Source organism: Entelurus aequoreus, linkage group LG16, assembly GCF_033978785.1.
Source record: "Entelurus aequoreus isolate RoL-2023_Sb linkage group LG16, RoL_Eaeq_v1.1, whole genome shotgun sequence".
Lineage (NCBI taxonomy): Eukaryota > Metazoa > Chordata > Actinopteri > Syngnathiformes > Syngnathidae > Entelurus > Entelurus aequoreus.
The window spans coordinates 12789949-12810118 of record NC_084746.1 but is presented as its reverse complement, the minus strand read 5'-3'; the positions used below and the strand labels follow the sequence as shown (position 1 = coordinate 12810118).

Here is a 20170-nt window from a genome sequence, read left to right as displayed (position 1 = left end):
TTTTTTTATCAGAGACCAAAAGTTGCGAACTTTATCGTCGTTGTTCTATACTAAATCCTTTCAGCAAAAATATGGCAATATCACAAAATGATCAAGTATGACACATAGAATGGATCTGCTATCCCCGTTTAAAGGCCTACTGAAATGATTTTTTTTTATTTAAACGGGGATAGCAGATCTATTCTATGTGTCATACTTGATCATTTCGCGATATTGCTATATTTTTGCTGAAAGGATTTAGTATAGAACAACGGCGATAAAGATCGCAACTTTTGGTATCTGATAAAAAAAAGGCTTGCCCCTACCGGAAGTAGCGTGACGTAGTCAATTGAACATATACGCAAAGTTCCCTATTGTTTACAATGATGGCCGCATGAAGTGAGAGAGATTCGGACCGAGAAAGCGACAATTTCCCCTTTAATTTGAGCGAGGTTGAAAGATTTGTGGATGAGTAAAGTGCAAGTGAAGGATTAGTGGGGAGTGGATGCGATTCAGATAGGGAAGATGCTGTGAGAGCCGGGGGTGACCTGATATTTAGCTGCGAATGACTACAACAGTAAATAAACACAAGACATATATATACTCTATTAGCCACAACACAACCAGGCTTATATTTAATATGCCACAAATTAATCCTGCATAAAAACACCTCAGTGTTTGTTATGCTAGCTCCTAGCTCCTATGCTAGCTCCTAGCTCCTAGCTCCATATAAGCCGCCAATCCAATTCAAACACCTGCACTACACACACAATCACTCAGCCCAAAAGACCGTTCACCTAACACAAGGTTCATAAAGCTTATATATTTAAACAAAGTTACGTGCGTAACGCGCACGTACTGGCAAGCGATCAAATGTTTGGAAGCGCAGCTGCTACTCACGGTACCTGATATTCAGCTGGGAATGACTAAAACAGTAAATAAACACAAGACATATATACTCTATTAGCCACAACACAACCAGGCTTATATTTAATATGCCACAAATTAATCCTGCATAAAAACACCTATGTGTTTGTTATGCTAGCTCCTAGCTCCTCTGCTAGCTCCTAGCTCCATAGAACACGCCAATACAATTCAAACACCTGATCAACACACACAATCACTCAGCCCAAAAGACCGTTCACCTAACCCAAGGTTCATAAAGCTTATATATTTAAACAAAGTTACGTACGTGACGCGCACGTACGGTCAAGCGATCAAATGTTTGGAAGCCAAAGCTGCATACTCACGGTAGCACGTCTGCGTCTTTGTCATCCAAATCAAAGTAATCCTGGTAAGAGTCTGTGTTGTCCCAGTTCTCTACAGGCGTCTGTGTATCGAAGTCAAAAGTCCTCCTGGATAGAGTCTCTGTTTTCCGAGTTCTTCCATCTTGACTGCATCTTTCGGGAATGTAAACAATGAAACACCGCCGGCTGTGTTGTGTTGCTGCTGACTTCCTTCGCAAAATAATCCGCTTTGCACCGAGAACTTTCTTCTTTGCTTGCTTAGCTTCTTTCTCCATAATGCAATGAACATAATTGCAACAGATTCACCAACACAGATGTCCAGAATACATCCAGAATGAGATGAAAACAGCTATTTCGTATTGGCTTCAATGTGGAAGCCATACGCGCATATGTCATCCTCAGAAGCGTTTCGAACCGGAAGTTTAGCGGCAAATTTAAAATTGCACTTTATAAGTTAACCCGGCCGTATTAGCATGTGTTGCAATGTTAAGATTTCATCATTGATATATAAACTATCAGACTGCGTGGTCGGTAGTAGTGGGTTTCAGTAGGCCTTTAAATTTAAAAAATTCATTTCAGTAGGCCTTTTAAGTCGCTGCTGTCATCATTTCATTTCTTTCTTGTCCTCATTATCCTCAGTAATAGTGATATAACTTTTTCTGCATTTCAATTGAGAACACTTGTTAACTTTGTTTAATTTTCAATACAATTACCGTATTTTCCGGACCATAGGGCGCACTGGATTATAAGGCGCACTGCCGATGAGCGGGTCTAGTCAGGTCTATTTTCATACAAAAGGCGCACCAGATTATAGGGCGCATTAAAGGAGTCATATTATTATGACTTTTTTCTAAATGTAAAATACTTCCTTGTGGTCTACATAACATGTGATGGTGGTTCTTTAGTCAAAATGTTGCATAGATGATGTTTTACAGATCATCTTCAAGTCGCTTTCTGACAGTCGCTTCAGGATGTGCCGTTTTGTGGGCGGTCTTATTTGCGTGGCTCACCTTCGACAGCGTCTTCTCCCCGTCATCTTTTTTGTAGCGGTGTAGCGTGCAAGGACGGGAGTGGAAAAGGCGGGCAAAAGATGGAGCTAACTGTTTTAATGACATTTACTTCAGTCAATAACGGAGCAGCATCTCCTCATCCGTGGCTCACTAGTGCAACAACAAGGCAAAAACCATCCGACTGGAACTCTCTAAAGTTCCTTGGGTGAATAATGTAAACTCACTACACCGGTATGTTTTAGTGCTTTCATGGCGAGTTTACTGACAGATATAAGTAAGAACTTTACACTACTTTATATTAAAAATGGCAACAGTGGAGGATAAATGTCCCATAACAAGAAGATAGAGAAAAAGAAGAACCTTATCGACTATGGACTAACTAACAAACTACAAAGGCGGATTCGCACAAATTTTTAGGACTTATGCAGATCCCAAATACAGAACAGCAGGTACCAGAAGGTAAGAAAAGTTGCTTTTGCATTATATTGCGAAACAAAACGCCAGATAATATGTCCTACCTGGATTATACACGCACCATAATAATACTCCCATGTTGAAGCACAGTACAATCCATCAAGTGGTGTGGCTTCATAGCTTACCAAAGTACTACTAAAACATCTTGATAGATTTTTGAGCGCCGTGAGTAATGTTCTATTTTTGCAATGGAACATAACATTTTGGTGTTGTTTACTTGAGTCATATTGCAGTCTACACGTATCTCTCGTGTGTGACTGCCATCTACTGGTCACACTTTTCATTTCACCATGTACCAAATAAAATAGCTTTGAGGTCAGTAAGCACAACCAGAATTATTCCGTACATTATGTTATTCCAGGTGCTCCTCCTCAGCTCAAGCTGCTCTGTGGAGCGGATTTCCTGGACACCTTCAACAAACCAGGCCTGTGGCAGGACGAGCACATGGAGGAAGTGGTCGGGCGCTTCGGTCTGGTGTGCGTCAGTCGCGGGGGTCTGCAGCCCGAGCAGGTGGTGCACGAATCGGACACACTCTGGCGCCACAGACAGAACATCTTCCAGGTGAAAGAGTGGGTGAGGAATGAGACCAGCGCAACAGAGGTCAGACGGGCTCTCCGGCGGGGAACCAGCGTCAAATACCTCATCCCAGACTCTGTGATAGAATACATCCAGCAGAACAACCTCTACACCGAGGACAGCGAGAGGAGAAATGAGGGCATGGCTTTGAGGCCGCTCGCCAGGGAGGCACATCAACCGGCGGAGAGTCTGGACGACTGACACGGATCAATGCTTGTCTTCAAGGACGAGGGATTGAGTTCCACCAGCTGATGATGCACCAGCTCGACATGCTCACAGAGCCCTCGCTGGGCATTAGGAGTCCAGCACTTGAGCCTCGATCACTGTGGACATTCTGCAAGGAGGAACGCTTCTGAGCAGGCTCATCAGGTAGGAGAGCGTCTGCGTGACTGAAATGAGTGTGACGGCCCTGAGTTCCCCCCTTGAAGTAAGACTTCAATCACACATCGATGCTTCTCTTTTAGTCGGGGAGATTGACTTTACTCTCTACTTGCACAAAAGCTGCCAACAAAACCGATGGACGAGAGGGCATCCTGTCCGTCTTCCTCTGGACTTATCTTTATCTCCTAAATGTTGCCTTTTTTTGCGTGGGGGAAGTTATAAATGATGTATTGAAACTTGGATTTTCTAAATGCTCTTTTTTTTAACTGATTAATACTTTAGAGCAGGGGGTGTCCAAACTTTTTGACTTGGCAGCCGCATTGGGCTTCAAAAAATTGGCCGGGGGCCAAAAGCCGACTGCATGTAAAGTAACTATATGTATTATACTAATATAAAGGAGAGGGATAAGTGGTAGAAAATGGATGGATGAATGGATATATAATAATTAGAGATTTCCGATATTATCGGCCAATAAATGCTTTGAAATGTAATATCGGAAATTATCGGTATCGGTTTCAAAATTATCGGTATCGGTTTCAAAAAGTAACATTTATGACTTTTTAAAACGCCGCTGTGTACACGGACATAGGGAGAAGTACAGAGTGCCAATAAACCTTAAAGGCACTGCCTTTGCGTGCCGGCCCAATCACATAATACCTACGGCTTTTCACACACACGGGTGAATGCAATGCATACTTGGTCAACAGCCGTACAGGTCACACTGAGGGTGGCCGTATAAACAACTTTAACACTGTTACAAATATGCGCCACACTGTGAACCCACACCAAACAAGAATGACAAAACACATTTCGGGAGAACATCCGCACTGTAACACAACATAAACACAACAGAACAAATACCCAGAACCCCTTGCAGCACTAACTCTTCCGGGACGCTACAATATACACCCCCTGTTACCCCTACACCCCCCCACCCACCACAACCCGCCCCCCCAAAATTTAACACATGCATTGATTGATTCAAATGGTGTAGTCTTGAATTATGTGTTGTTCTTGGACGTTTTTGTTTTTTTTAAATATCCACAAACACATCTCCATGTTGACTTTTTGTGTTAGTTTATTTGCGTCATGAGTGGAAAAGGTTGTTTGGATTGGGTCATATATAAAAAATGTGCTGTGCGCACTTTATGTCATGGTCTTTAAAGGCCTACTGAAAGCCACTACTACCGACCACGCAGTCTGATAGTTTATATATCAATGATGAAATCTTAACATTGCAACACATGCCAATACGGCCGGGTTAACTTATAAAGTGCAATTTTCAATTTCCCGGGAAACTTCCGGTTGAAAACGTCTATGTATGATGACGTTTGCGCGTGACGTCGATCGTTGAAACGGAAGTATTCGGACACATTGTATCACAATACAAACAGCTCTGTTTTCATCGCAAAATTTCACAGTATTCTGGACATCTGTGTTGGTGAATCTTTTGCAATTTGTTTAATGAACAATGGAGACTGCAAAGAAGAAAGCTGTAGGTGGGATCGGTGTATTAGCGGCTGGCTGCAGCAACACAACCAGGAGGACTTTGACTTGGATAGCAGACGCGCTATCCGACGCTAGCCGCCGACCGCATCGATGATCGGGTGAAGTCCTTTGTCGCGCCGTCGATCGCTGGAACGCAGGTGAGCACGGGTGTTGATGAGCAGACGAGGGCTGGCGTAGGTGGAGCGCTAATGTTTTTATCATAGCTCTGACGAGGTCCCGTAGCTGAGTTAGCTTCAATGGCGTCGTTAGCAACAGCATTGCTAAGCTTCGCCAGGCGGCACAGCAATAACCGTGTGGTTACAGGTCCAGTGTTTGGTTCGGTGTCTCCTGATAGTAGTATTGTTGATCTTCTGTCTATCCTTTCAGTCAGGGGTTTATTTATTTTGTTTCTATCTGCATTTAAGCCCGATGCTATCACGTTAGCTCTGTAGCTAAAGAGCTTCACCGATGTATTGTCGTGGAGATAAAAGTCACTGTGAATGTCCATTTCGCGTTCTCGACTCTCATTTTCAAGAGGATATAGTATCCGAGGTGGTTTAAAATACAAATCCATGATCCACAATAGAAAAAGGAGAAAGTGTGGAATCCAATGAACCCTTGTACCTAAGTTACGGTCAGAGCGAAACAAGATACGTCCCGCACTGCACTCTAGTCCTTCACTCTCACGTTCCTCATCCACAAATCTTTCATCCTCGCTCAAATTAATGGGGTAATCGTCGCTTTCTCGGTCCGAATCTCTCTCGCTGCTGGTGTAAACAATAGGGAAATGTGAGCAGCCCTATCCCCTGTGACGTCACGCTACTTCCGGTATTGGCAAAGCTTTTTTTATCAGCGACCAAAAGTTGCAAACTTTATCGTCGATGTTCTCTACTAAATCCTTTCAGCAAAAATATGGCAATATCTCGAAATGATCAAGTATGACACAGAATGGATCTGCTATCCCCGTTTAAATAAAAAAAATTCATTTCAGTAGGCCTTTAAAAGGGGGTATTTATTGGTCCTGTGTCATACAACTGTGCGTCACCAGCGCAACTGTGGAAACTAATTCCGTGCCTCCTAACGACGTCCCCGACAGGCAGCATGTAATTACATGCATTTTCCAAGTATTGCGCAACACGGTGCATTTGACAATACTGACTGCCGTCCGCTTTTTAAAGAGTGCGGCTTTCTGCACTCTAAGAGAATTTTACTACACCTGGCCCACATTGCAAGATTTCCAAAACGCAGTACGTTATTTCTATGTGCCCCGTGTCCTGGTTTGTGTTTGTGTAACCCCTCATGTGAGACTGAAAGGAACTCATTATACGCATAAATCGGCGCTCACATGGAATTACATATGTACAGTAATCCCTCACAGGCACGGTCAGCATACTGCCAGATGAAGGTGCATTGTACCATTACGTGACGCGGAGAAGTGGGCGGTGCGAGTGGCGTTTTCCATTAAAAAAATGGGACCCGGCAGGTAATCGGATTAGATTTGAGTTGGGTTCAAATGGGGGATTGAGAGAGCGGGATTTGCACTCCAGCACAAGTGGCCTAGCACAGCCCATCTCCTCGCCCACCGAGAGTGAAGGACGACGACGCCAGAATGCCTGTGGATCTGAACGGATACTGGAAAATGATCTCCAGCGACAACTTTGAGGAGTACCTCAAGGCTCTAGGTCAGTCTGAAATACCCGTGTTTGACCTGGTCCAGCATACTGAAGACCGTGGAGCTCAGAGTATACCACACACGTCAATAACGGTGCGCGTTCCTTTTTTTTTTTTGCAGACGTCAACGTTGCCATCAGAAAAATCGCCACTCTGCTGAAGCCCGACAAGGACATCGCCCACGACGGGGATCACATAATCATCAAAACCCTCAGCACCTTCAAGAACTACAACATGGATTTCTATGTGGGCAAAGAGTTCGAGGAGGATTTGTCCGGCGTAGATGACAGGAAATGCATGGTGAGTATGTTTATAACCACCACCAATGTTATACTTTTGCAATATGGGCGCCATGGTCATCCATCCATCCATTTGCTACCGCTTGTCCCTTCCAAATCCACTTCATTTATGTAGCACTACTAACAAACAAACTGTTTCCAAAGTGCTGTGCATTTCACATACAAAGTTCTTGAGAAAGCCCAAGTCTAGTAGAGCAGCGATTCTCAGACTGTGTTATGTGTACCTGTCAGGTTCAAACACTGATTACATCTATTAAACAAGACAAGAAGCAAGGAATTAAACAGAGACAGAATTAAATTGGGCTCAATGAGGAGAAACATCCTCTCGCTCTGACAAAAGATTGTACGCCTCCTCTTTTATTTGGACTTTCCCCGATTACATGGCAACAGCTCTTTCTAAGGGCCGGGGGTCGTAAACAGCCATCGCCTTTGATTACAAAACAGTTCAAAGAAAAGGTCGTAAAAGAGTTCAAAGAAGAGGTCGTAAAACATTTCAAAGAAGCAGTGCCTGGAGGGGAGTCTGGTCCTGCTTCCTCTCCGCTTTGTAGTTCTCGGGTCAAGACACAATCTTTCTGTGGATTACAATACATCAAAGAAACAGAACACCCTCATGTTGCTTCCCATCCTACACAGTGGAGTTTTACAAGCCTTCTTCTTGGTAGGATCAAAGACAGCTTTTGTCTTCTCGCCGGGAACTCATTGAAACACAAAGTTTTGTGACAACTTAGATACAATTTATTCTGACAGGTACGCCAAATAGTCACTTAATTAAATATTCAAACACAGTGTAACTGTTCAAACTGCGTGTCATTTTAAAATGGCAAAAAATATTAAATATGCATTGAATTATTTTCCTATTTTAATGATGTTAGATCTGTGTTGTTGTTGGGGACAAGTGTTGTAAATTAGCTTTGGCTACAAACACTGATGCATACATTGGATAACTATTTCAGATATCGATGTTTCTGTATCTGTCCCTATTTCAAATAAACCTTTATACATATATATATTGTACGGACTATAGAGTGCACCGGTATATAAGCCGCACCCACTAAAATGTAGGTGTATATTAATTGCACTGACTATATGCCGCAGATTTATACGTTGTGAAATTAATTATTTACAAATATAATTTTTTTCCAAACGGTGCCTGTAACGCAGCCGATCAAACAAAACAGAAGTCATGGTCATGGACCCGCTAGCTGCGGAAGCTAGCTCTCCCAATCAGCTAACGAGACTCAACAACTCCACGGTGACGTTTTGGTGAACTTACGAAACTGAAACACTACAAAAAGAATGCCTTTGTAAGTTAATACTACTAACACAGACACTCGTAAATGTGTTAGCATATTAGCTAATGCTAGCTTGATTACATTACGATAGCCTGTACAAATATGCATGAAAACACTCCTACAGACATCACACGTGGGACGCTTTAGTACCGTATTTTTCGGACTATAAGTCGCAGTTTTTTTTCATAGTTTGGCCGGGGGTGCGACTTATACTCAGGAGCGACTTATGTGTGAAATTATTAACACATTAGCGTAAAATATCAAATAATATTATTTATCTCATTCACGTAAGAGACTAGACGTATAAGATTTCATGGGATTTAGCGATTAGGAGTGACAGATTGTTTGGTAAACGTATAGCATGTTCTTTATGTTATAGTTATTTGAATGACTCTTACCATAATATGTTACGTTAACATACCAGGCACGTTCTCAGTTGGTTATTTATGCCTCATATAACGTACACTTATTCAGCCTGTTGTTCACTATTCTTTATTTATTTTTAAATTGCCTTTCAAATGTCTATTCTTGGTGTTGGCTTTTATCAAATAAATGTTCCCAAAAAATGCCACTTATACTCCAGTGCGACTTATATATGTTTTTTTTCCTTCTTTATTATGCATTTTCGGCCGGAGCGACTTATAGTCCGAAAAATACGGTAAGTAAGAATTGTTTTAGTTGTATTGTAAAACTTACAAACGTTGCTTGGAGTGATGAATGAAGAATCCATTAGAGTAGAAACGCTATGGACGACTCAAAAGACAGAACGGTGCTTCTACTTCCGGTTCAGGGGCCATATTTATCAAGTTTCTTAGAATTACTCCTAAGAAGTCTGCTAAGAGTTGACTTATGAGTAAAGAAATTCTTCGCTAAAAGCTGCACTGAAAAGTTAGTTATCAAGCGTCTTACTCACACTTCCAGCGAAGTGTAGGACTGAATCTTAAGTGTCACACTCAGAGCTGAATTACAACATTACTATGTGCCGTAAACGGAATTTTAGGTGACGTCATTTCTGTGTCCATAGAAATGACCAATCACGGAAGGGAATCCCTTGTCTAAGAATAAATAAATATCTTAGGAATATTTAAGTGGACAATGGGAGTGTATATTTTGACAATAAACTACAAAATAATACAAAACAAACAATATTGGCAATGAATCAAAAATAAATGTTTCCTTTTCTTTCCAATTCATTATTTAGGCAACTAATTTGAAACTGGTGTGGGTGGCTCTATATATACTAGCCCACTGCAGCCACATGCAGAAATCAACATGGAATCGAAAAGAAAACCAAACTGGCGAGAGGAGGAGACACTGTTGCATTTTCCCAGTGGCGAGATATCGAAGCATTGTGATGACCTTTAGTTCTGCTGCGTGATGTTGCTGACGAGATGACGCCCCTTATTAAATCTGTGACAAAAATAATACCCGCTCTCTCTAAACCAGGGATGTCAAACGTACGGCCCGAGGGCCGGATCAGGCCCGCGAACAGGTTTTATCCGGCCCGCGGGATGAGTTTGCTAAGTATAAAAATTAAATGAAATTTTTGAATGAAAGAAACTGCTGTTCTAAATGTGTCCACTAGATGTCGCAATAGCAATTATTTGTATCTTTGTAGACGATGCTACATTAAGATTAAGATTAAAGTACCAATGATTGTCACACACACACTAGATGTGGTGAAATGTGTCCTCTGCATTTGTCCCATCCCCTTGGGGAGCAGTGGGCAGCAGCGGCGCCGCGCCCGGGAATCATTTTGGTGATTTAACCCCCAACTCCAACCCTTTGTTGCTGAGTGCCAAGCAGGCAGGTTATGGGTCCCATTTTTATAGTCTTTGGTATGACTCCATATGTACAAAATAAAGTAAATGATCAAACTACATAAATAACATCCTGTAATTTGATTTTGATATATTTTTTTTATCTTGATAGATTGAAAATGAACACCAATGTGTTGACTAGTCAACATTATCACATGATTTATTCAGAAAGTATAAATAACGACAAATAAAGATCGAATACTATTAACCGCTACATGTAAAAAACAACAACATTATGATTTGTATATTTTCAGAATGTGCTTGTTCCATTTTTAAACAAAGAAAACAATCTGAAGTTGTCTTTATTTTTAAGTTATCGTGCCCACTTAGGAGTAGATTTTTCTCCATGTGGCCCCCGATCCAAAATGAGTTTGACACCCCTGGTCTAAACGATACCGTTTGATCAGCTGCTCGTCACCAAACAAAGCCAGGACATCCTTCCGCTCCCTGAACGTTCGCGCACGTCTCTCTCGCCTCAGTGCCATCCCCCGCTGGCAACTCCTAACCACTTAGGACACCTCTGAAGGTCTCTTAAATATCGTGGAGAGTAGAAGTGATTCTTAGACTTAAGAAAGTTGATAAATAGCTTTTATTCTTAAGTTTGAGAGTAGGACTAAATTTCGCAAATTCTCAGGACTTAAATGTAAAATGGCACTCTAAGACGCTTGATAAATACGGCCCCGGAGCTTTAAACAGCAGGAAACACCTGGGGCCGTATTTATCAAGCGTCTTAGAGTGCCATTTTACACTTAAGTCCTGAGAATTTGCGAAATTTAGTCCTACTCTCAAACTTAAAAATAAAAGCTATTTATCAACTTTCTTAAGTCTAAGAATCACTTCTACTCTCCACGATACTTAAGAGACCTTCAGAGGTGTCCTAAGTGGTTAGGAGTTGCCAGCAGGGGATGGCACTGAGGCGAGAGAGACGTGCGCGAACGTTCAGGGAGCGGAAGGATGTCCTGGCTTTGTTTGATGACGAGCAGCTGATCAAACGGTATCGTTTAGACAGAGCGGGTATTATTTTTGTCACAGATTTAATAATTTTCGATTCCTTGTTGATTTCTGCATGTGGCTGCAGTGGGCAAGTATATATAGAGCCACCCACACCAGTTTCATATTAGTTGCCTAATTAATGAATTGGAAAGAAAATGTTATGAGAGTAGCGTATGTGTGTGTGTGGCCCTTTAATAGGTGACAGCATGTGAGGTGAGTGATGTCAGTGAGTGTGTGGGCGAGAGAAGAGAGGGAGCGGTAGCGTGAGTGCGGGCGGGGACTAGTTTGTTTTGTATTATTTTGTAGTTTATTGTCAAAATATACACTCCCATTGTCCACTTAAATATTTCTAAGATATTTCTTTATTCTTAGACAAGGGATTCCCTTCCATGATTGGTCATTTCTATGGACACAGAAATGACGTCACCTAAAATTCCGTTTACGGCACATAGTAATGTCGTAATTCAGCTCTGAGTGTGACACTTAAGATTCAGTCCTACACTTCGCTGAAAGTGTGAGTAAGACGCTTGATAACTAACTTTTAAGTGAATCTTTCAGCGAAGAATTGCTTTACTCATAAGTCAACTCTTAGCAGACTTCTTAGGAGTAATTCTAAGAAGCTTGATAAATACGGCCCCTGAAGGCATTTACCCAGCAGCACCAGCAGGGAGTGAACTCGTCCAAAAGATGTCGCCATAACACAAACAAAAACACACCATTTAAGTGTCTTTGCATGTGTTTAATGAAAAATATTACTACTAAGAAAAATTCATTACCGGTAATTAGCCGTGACGTTTTATAAGCTGCGGGGTTCAAAGCGTTGGAAAAAAAGTAGCGTCTGTATAGTCCGGAATTTCTACTACACTACTGTATTTTAATGTTGGTCACTATTGTGGTACGTCGAAAGCCAAGTCTTTTCTGCGGTGGCAAAGTTTGAGAACCATTGTGGTAGAGCAGGGATGTCCAAAGTGCGGCCCGCAGCTAATTGTTTACCGGACCGCCACACATTCTGCAAAAATTGCAAAATTGATAATATTGCAAAAATGTAAAAAAAACATTTTAAAAAAGTGGAATGAGGTGAAATCTAATGAGAAAAAGTTGCAATGTTGACACAAAGCTGCCATGCAGGCTGTTTTTTTTCTTTTGTCTTTGTTTATTTTTCTTTTTTTTGCCATTGCTAAAAAAAAAAAAAAAAAGACTAAAAATCTATGTTATAATGAATTATTACTTAAAAAATATCACTTTAAAATTTTTTATGTGGAAAAAATATTGCATATATTGTGTGGTTGCCATAAAAGAGCATAAAACAAATACAATAATAGTTCAAACGTAAAATCGACAGGTATATCTGAAGTTCATCTCGTAATTTAAGTGTTAAAAGTTAAAAAAAAACTATAAAAAATGTATCACTTTATGAGTGGGGGACCTTTTGGATCCCAAATATATTTAGTAGGATTTTATTTAACATTTCACTGTGATTACTCAAAATTATTAAAGAATTAAAATCAATGATGTCCTGCATAATTTATATTTTAGGGCTCTAATTACTAAATATTGCATATTTCAGTTTTACTATAAAAAACAAAGTTGTCTTTGACAGAAAAGGCATAAAACCTTTTTTTTTTTTTTTAACTTTATATCAACCTCAAGTAGATATAGAGATTTACTGTAAGCGTTAAATAAAAAATAATAATAATTTGACTTATTTTTTACATTTTAATGACTGAGACTCTTTATGGTCCCCGGGAGCCCTAAATGTTAAAAAAAAAAATCCATATATTTTGTTAAAGGCCAACTGAAATGAATTTTTTTTATTTAAACGGGGATAGCAGATCCATTCTATGTGTCATACTTGATCATTTCGCGATATTGCCATATTTTTGCTGAAAGGATTTAGTAGAGAACATCGACGATAAAGTTGGCAACTTTTGGTCGCTGATAAAAAAAAGCCTTGCCTGTACCGGAAGTAGCGTGACGACACAAGCTGGAGTGCTGCTCACATTTCCCTATTGTTTATACCAGCAGCGAGAGAGATTCGGACCGAGAAAGCGACGATTACCCCATTAATTTGAGCGAGGATGAAAGATTCGTGGATGAGGAAAGTGAGAGTGAAGGACTACAGTGCAGTGCAGGACGTATCTTTTTTCGCTCTGACCGTAACTTAGGTACAAGGGTTCATTGGATTCCACACTTTCTCCTTTTTCTATTGTGGATCACGGATTTGTATTTTAAACCACCTCGGATACTATATCCTCTTGAAAATGAGAGTCGAGAACGCGAAATGGACATTCACAGTGACTTTTATCTCCACGACAATACATCGGTGAAGCTCTTTAGCTACTGAGCTAACGTGATAGCATCGTGCTTAAATGCAGATAGAAACAAAAGAAATAAACCCCTGACTGGAAGGATAGACAGAAAATCAACAATACTATTAAACCCTGGACATGTAAATACACGGTTAATGCTTTCCAGGCTGGCGAAGCTTAACAATGCTGTTGCTAATGACGCCATTGAAGCTAACTTAGCAACGGGACCTCACAGAGCTATGATAAAAACATTAGCGCTCCACCTACGCCAGCCTGTATTATCTTGTGTGATGACTGTATTATGATGATAGTATATATGATAGTATATATCTGTATCATGAATCAATTTAAGTGGACCCCGACTTAAACAAGTTGAAAAACTTATTCGGGTGTTACCATTTAGTGGTCAATTGTACGGAATATGTACTTCACTGTGCAACCTACTAATAAAAGTCTCAATCAATCAATCAAAGCCCTCATCTGCTCATCAACACCCGTGCTCACCTGCGTTCCAGCGATCGACGGCGCGACGAAGGACTTCACCCGATCATCCGCGCGGTCGGTGGCTAGCGTCGGCTAGCGCGTCTGCTATCCGAGTCAAAGTCCTCCTGGTTGTGTTGCTGCAGCCAGCCGCTAATACACCGATCCCACCTACAGCTTTCTTCTTTGCAGTCTTCATTGTTCATTAAACAAATTGCAAAAGATTCACCAACACAGATGTCCAGAATACTGTGGAATTATGAGATGAAAACAGAGCTTTTTTGTATTGGATTCAAAGGTGTACCAATACTTCCGTTTAACTAGTGACGTCACTCGCATACGTCATCATCCAAAGACGTTTTCAACCGGAAGTTTAGCGGGAAATTTAAAGTTGCACTTTATAAGTTAACCCGGCCGTATTGGCATGTGTTGCAATGTTAAGATTTCATCATTGATGTATAAACTATCAGACTGCGTGGTCGGTAGTAGTGGCTTTCAGTAGGCCTTTAAGGTTTCAAAATGAAAAATATCAAAATGGCCCCCGCATGCTTAAATTTTTCAGTGTACGGCCCTCAGTGGAAAAAGTTTGGACACCCCTGTAGTAGAGGATCTGTGTGAGCGAGCAGCACGACTTCCCCTCTTTAAGATTTAAAAAAACATTCTGAGCTAACCAGGACGTCGTTTAAGCACTCGAGTAGGGGCGCCAGGGGGGTACGGTCATTTTTTGGATAGTGGCAGGTATTTTTGGCAGTCATCTGCATAAAAATGAAAAGAAATGCCATGCCATTGTTTGTATTGCACCGAGTAGGAGAATATAAAGGAAAATCAGTGTAATAATTCTCGACTCCGTGTTGATGAGCCCAATAAAAATGGACGCTAATGTTCATTATTGTGTTGAGCGGGAGGGTGTTTCTAATATTGTGTCCTTCTCATCTGGCTGAATAAGGGAAGTAAATCAGAAATGCACTCCGCAATCCTAAAATTGGTTTATTTTGAGCAGGTTTACACAATATAGGAAGCTGTACTAAATATGCATAACATCAGTCTTTCAGTTGCAATAAGATAAGAAGAATGTTGTCTTGATTATTAGAAATAAGCCCATTTTATGTAATCAGATTGAGACACGGCATGCTGAAAGGGATCAAAGCTGATCTTTTCCTTGAGAGAGAAATACCTTTTTTTTGCTTGCTGATTACAGATAAGCTGTAAGCTGTTTAAAGGCCGAGAGTGAATGAAGGTCACATGCATCCTTTATGAGCCGGTGTTATCGGAGCAGCGTCTTTCACATGTTTCAGCCTACACCAGGTCACTTAGTGACGTCTCTCGTCCTGACCTGTAAACGCAGACCACCATCACCTGGGAGGGAGACAAGCTGGTGTGCGTGCAGAAAGGGGAGATCGAAGGACGAGGCTGGACCCACTGGGTGGACGGAGACGAGCTTCATCTGGTAAGAGCCCGCCGCCCCCCTGCCATGAATATTAATTGCACATTTGGACACTTTAATCCAAATCCTAAATGCCTGTCAGCACATATAACGTGAGATAAAAACGTGTTTATTGTGTGTTTTGTCATCGATAACTGTGCCCGTAGATCTATTAACATTTGCCACCCAGCTGTAATTCCCATTACCAGCACTTCAATAGATGCGTTGCATACCCCACTGTGGCGTGTAATGACGGCATTAGCATATGAAAAGAATTTGTAAAGTAATGACCAATATCATTAGTCTCCCATTATCAGATTTCCCTCCATGTGATTACGGTTGTCAACGCTTCAACAAAAAGCAATCAGCCTGGTTGTTTTGTTGAAGCCATGCCAGCTGATGTTATTATTGATGGAGACCACAGGCGACACCTTGCAGGCTGCTGGAGAAGAGCAACAGCGGCCTCTGCTGGTGCAAACTGATATTACAGCTGGTTAAGTACAATCACTGATGGGCAATAACAAGCTACATGTAGCTAAGTTGTAGCTTGACTGTAGCTTGGCTACTTTTTGAAACGATTAACTTTTACTTAAGCTACTTTTAGCGAGGTAGCTTACATCAAAGTTATAAAGAGAGAAAATGGACTGCGAATCAAGGCCCCCAAAAAATATGTAGAAAACCCAGAGAACATCCATACAGACGGAAAACATCCATGATGATTGGTTGGTGTTCCTATGATGAGTCACAATTGGCTAAGGTTAGGGAGAAACATTACGGACTGGCCAATCAGGGGCAAGATAAGGCGGGTCATTGAAACTAGGAAGCAAAATCATAACAGACACTCGTGTCACATGACCACGAGGAAGCCCGAGACAGAGGGACGCTTCAAGCTGACCACTCAACAAAAAAAAAAAGAATGTCAGGGGAATTCTCTCCTGCAGTATAAGTGTATAATTGTTGGTTGTCAAATGTTAAGGCGGTATTATTAAATAGGTGTATAATTGTTTGGTTGTCAAATGTTAAGGTGGTATTATTAAATAAGTGTTTAATTGTTTGGTTGTCAAATGTTAAGGTGGTATTATTAAATAGGTGTATAATTGTTTGTTGTCATATAATAAGGTGGTATTATTAAATAAGTGTATAATTGTTTGGTTGTCAAATGTTAAGGTGGTATTAAATAAGTATAATTGTTTTGTTGTCGAATGTTAAGGTGGTATTATTAAATAAGTATATAATTGTTTGGTTGCCAAATGTTAAGGTGGTATTATTAAATAAGTGTCTAATTGTTTGTTGTCAAATGTTAAGGTGGTATTATTAAATAGGTGTATAATTGTTTGGTTGCCAAATGTTAAGGTGGTATTATTAAATAAGTGTCTAATTGTTTGTTGTCAAATGTTAAGGTGGTATTATTAAATAAGTGTTTAATTGTTTGGTTGTCAAATGTTAAGGTGGTATTATTAAATAGGTGTAAAATTGTTTGTTGTCATATAATAAGGTGGTATTATTAAATAAGTGTATAATTGTTTGGTTGTCAAATGTTAAGGTGGTATTAAATAAGTGTATAATTGTTTTGTTGTCGAATGTTAAGGTGGTATTATTAAATAAGTGTATAATTGTTTGGTTGCCAAATGTTAAGGTGGTATTATTAAATAAGTGTCTAATTGTTTGTTGTCAAATGTTGAGGTGGTATTATTAAATAGGTGTATAATTGTTTGGTTGCCAAATGTTAAGGTGGTATTATTAAATAAGTGTCTAATTGTTTGTTGTCAAATGTTAAGGTGGTATTATTAAATAAGTGTTTAATTGTTTGGTTGTCAAATGTTAAGGTGGTATTATTAAATAGGTGTATAATTGTTTGTTGTCATATAATAAGGTGGTATTATTAAATAAGTGTATAATTGTTTGGTTGTCAAATGTTAAGGTGGTATTATTAAATAAGTGTTTAATTGTTTGGTTGTCAAATGTTAAGGTGGTATTATTAAATAGGTGTAAAATTGTTTGTTGTCATATAATAAGGTGGTATTATTAAATAAGTGTATAATTGTTTGGTTGTCAAATGTTAAGGTGGTATTAAATAAGTGTATAATTGTTTTGTTGTCGAATGTTAAGGTGGTATTATTAAATAAGTGTATAATTGTTTGGTTGCCAAATGTTAAGGTGGTATTATTAAATAAGTGTCTAATTGTTGTCAAATGTTGAGGTGGTATTATTAAATAGGTGTATAATTGTTTGGTTGCCAAATGTTAAGGTGGTATTATTAAATAAGTGTTTAATTGTTTGGTTGTCAAATGTTAAGGTGGTATTATTAAATAGGTGTATAATTGTTTGTTGTCATATAATAAGGTGGTATTATTAAATAAGTGTATAATTGTTTGGTTGTCAAATGTTAAGGTGGTATTATTAAATAAGTGTATAATTGTTTTGTTGTCAAATGTTAAGGTGGTATTATTAAATAAGTGTATAATTGTTTTGTTGTCAAATGTTAAGGTGGTATTATTAAATAAGTGTATAATTGTTTTGTTGTCAAATGTTAAGGTGGTATTATTAAATATGTGTACTATTGTTTTGTTGTCAAATGTTAAGGTGGTATTATTAAATATGTGTACTATTGTTTTGTTGTCAAATGTTAAGGTGGTATTATTAAATAAGTGTATAATTGTTTTGTTGTCAAATGTTAAGGTGGTATTATTAAATATGTGTACTATTGTTTTGTTGTCAAATGTTAAGGTGGTATTATTAAATAAGTGTATAATTGTTTTGTTGTCAAATGTTAAGGTGGTATTATTAAATAAGTGTATAATTGTTTTGTTGTCAAATGTTAAGGTGGTATTATTAAATAAGTGTCTAATTGTTTGTTGTCAAATGTTAAGGTGGTATTATTAAATAAGTGTATAATTGTTTTGTTGTCAAATGTTAAGGTGGTATTATTAAATAAGGGTATAATTGTTTTGTTGTCAAATGTTAAGGTGGTATTATTAAATAAGAGTAAAATTGTTTTGTTGTTAAATGTTAAGGTGGTATTATTAAATAAGTGTATGATTGTTTTGTTGTCGAATGTTAAGGTAGTATTATTAAATAAGTGTATAATTGTTTGGTTGTCAAATGTTAAGGTGGTACTGTGGAACCAAAGAACCCAACACTGTGGGACCAAAGAACCCCACACTGTGGGACCAAAGAACCCCACACTGTGGGACCAAAGAACCCCACACTGTGGGACCAAAGAACCCCACACTGTGGAACCAAAGAACCCCACACTGTGGGACCAAAGAACCCCACACTGAGCTCACGTCAGGATGTCTTGCATGTTTTGCAGGAGCTGAGAGCTGCAGGGGTGGTCTCCAAGCAGGTCTTCAAGAAGACATAAAGTACCTCCTTGAGCCAAGCATCCGGTCCATTAGGTAGTTCTCCCTCACCTTAGGATCTCCATGAACCACACCTTCACTGCTTCCTCCATCAATGGCTGCCCTGCTGTGCGTCATGTCACAGCCCAGAAACACTGACTCGGGGGTGGGTTCTTGTTTGATGAGCACATGTGGATGCATTGAAGTGAGTCCACCAGGTCTATCTTAATAAATTGAGAAAAAAATTGCCTTTGACTGTAGTTGAGGGACGCCAGCGTTCAGGACCAAGACGTGTGTGTAAATATATGATATCCCTTCCAGTTCTTATTGGACTGTGACACTGATCAAACCAATCAATAAAAGAAAACAAACACGCCTCTTTCCAAGTGTATTTTTGTGAGGCTAAAGTAGCCGTAGAGCGGAAAAACAATCAATACAAGACAACAAACACGCCTCTTTCCAAGTGTATTTTTGTGAGGCTAAAGTAGCCGTAGAGCGGAAAAACAATCAATAAAAGAAAACAAACACGCTTCTTTCCAAGTGTATTTTTGTGAGGCTAAAGTAGCCGTAGAGCAGAAAAACAATAAAAGAAAACAAACACGCCTCTTTCCAAGTATATTTTTGTGAGGCTAAAGTAGCCGTAGAGCAGAAAAACAATAAAAGAAAACAAACACGCTTCTTTACAAGTGTATTTTTGTGAGTCTAAAGTAGCCGTAGAGCGGAAAAACAATCAATAAAAGAAAACAAACACGCTTCTTTCCAAGTGTATTTTTGTGAGGCTAAAGTAGCCGTAGAGCAGAAAAAGAATAAAAGAAAACAAACACGCCTCTTTCCAAGTATATTTTTGTGAGGCTAAAGTAGCCGTAGAGCAGAAAAACAATAAAAGAAAACAAACACGCCCCTTTCCAAGTGTATTTTTGTGAGGCTAAAGTAGCAGTAGAGTGGAAAAACAATAAAATAAAAGAAAACAAACACGCCTCTTTACAAGTGTATTTTTGTGAGTCTAAAGTAGCCGTAGAGCGGAAAAACAATCAATAAAAGAAAACAAACACGCCTCTTTCCAAGTGTATTTTTGTAAGGCTAAAGTAGCCGTAGAGCGGAAAAACAATCAATAAAAGAACACAAACACGCCTCTTTCCAACTGTATTTTTGTGAGGCTAAAGTAGCCGTAGAGCGGAAAAACAATCAATAAAAGAAAACAAACACGCCTCTTTACCTACTCAGTGGCCTAGTGGTTAGAGTGTCCGCCCTGAAATCGGTAGGTTGTGAGTTCAAACCCCGGCCGAGTCATACCAAAGACTATAAAAATGGGAGCCATTACCTCCCTGCTTGGCACTCAGCATCAAGGGTTGGAATTGGGGGTTAAATCACCAAAAATGATTTCCGG

The 20170-nt window shown here is 39.6% G+C and overlaps 1 protein-coding gene across 1 annotated transcript in view; it reads left to right on the top strand.

Annotated features, from left to right (window-relative positions):
* Positions 1 to 19224, top strand: part of LOC133631450 (nicotinamide/nicotinic acid mononucleotide adenylyltransferase 3-like) — a 40772-nt gene extending 21548 nt beyond the window's left edge. The window contains exons 5-9 of the mRNA XM_062023651.1: positions 3072 to 3486; positions 6722 to 6837; positions 6948 to 7126; positions 15365 to 15466; positions 18756 to 19224. Of these exons, the coding sequence (XP_061879635.1) occupies positions 3072 to 3486; positions 6722 to 6837; positions 6948 to 7126; positions 15365 to 15466; positions 18756 to 18806 (863 nt within the window). The 3' untranslated portion in view covers positions 18807 to 19224. The remainder of the gene's footprint in view (positions 1 to 3071; positions 3487 to 6721; positions 6838 to 6947; positions 7127 to 15364; positions 15467 to 18755) is intronic.
* Positions 19225 to 20170: the final 946 nt, after the last annotated feature.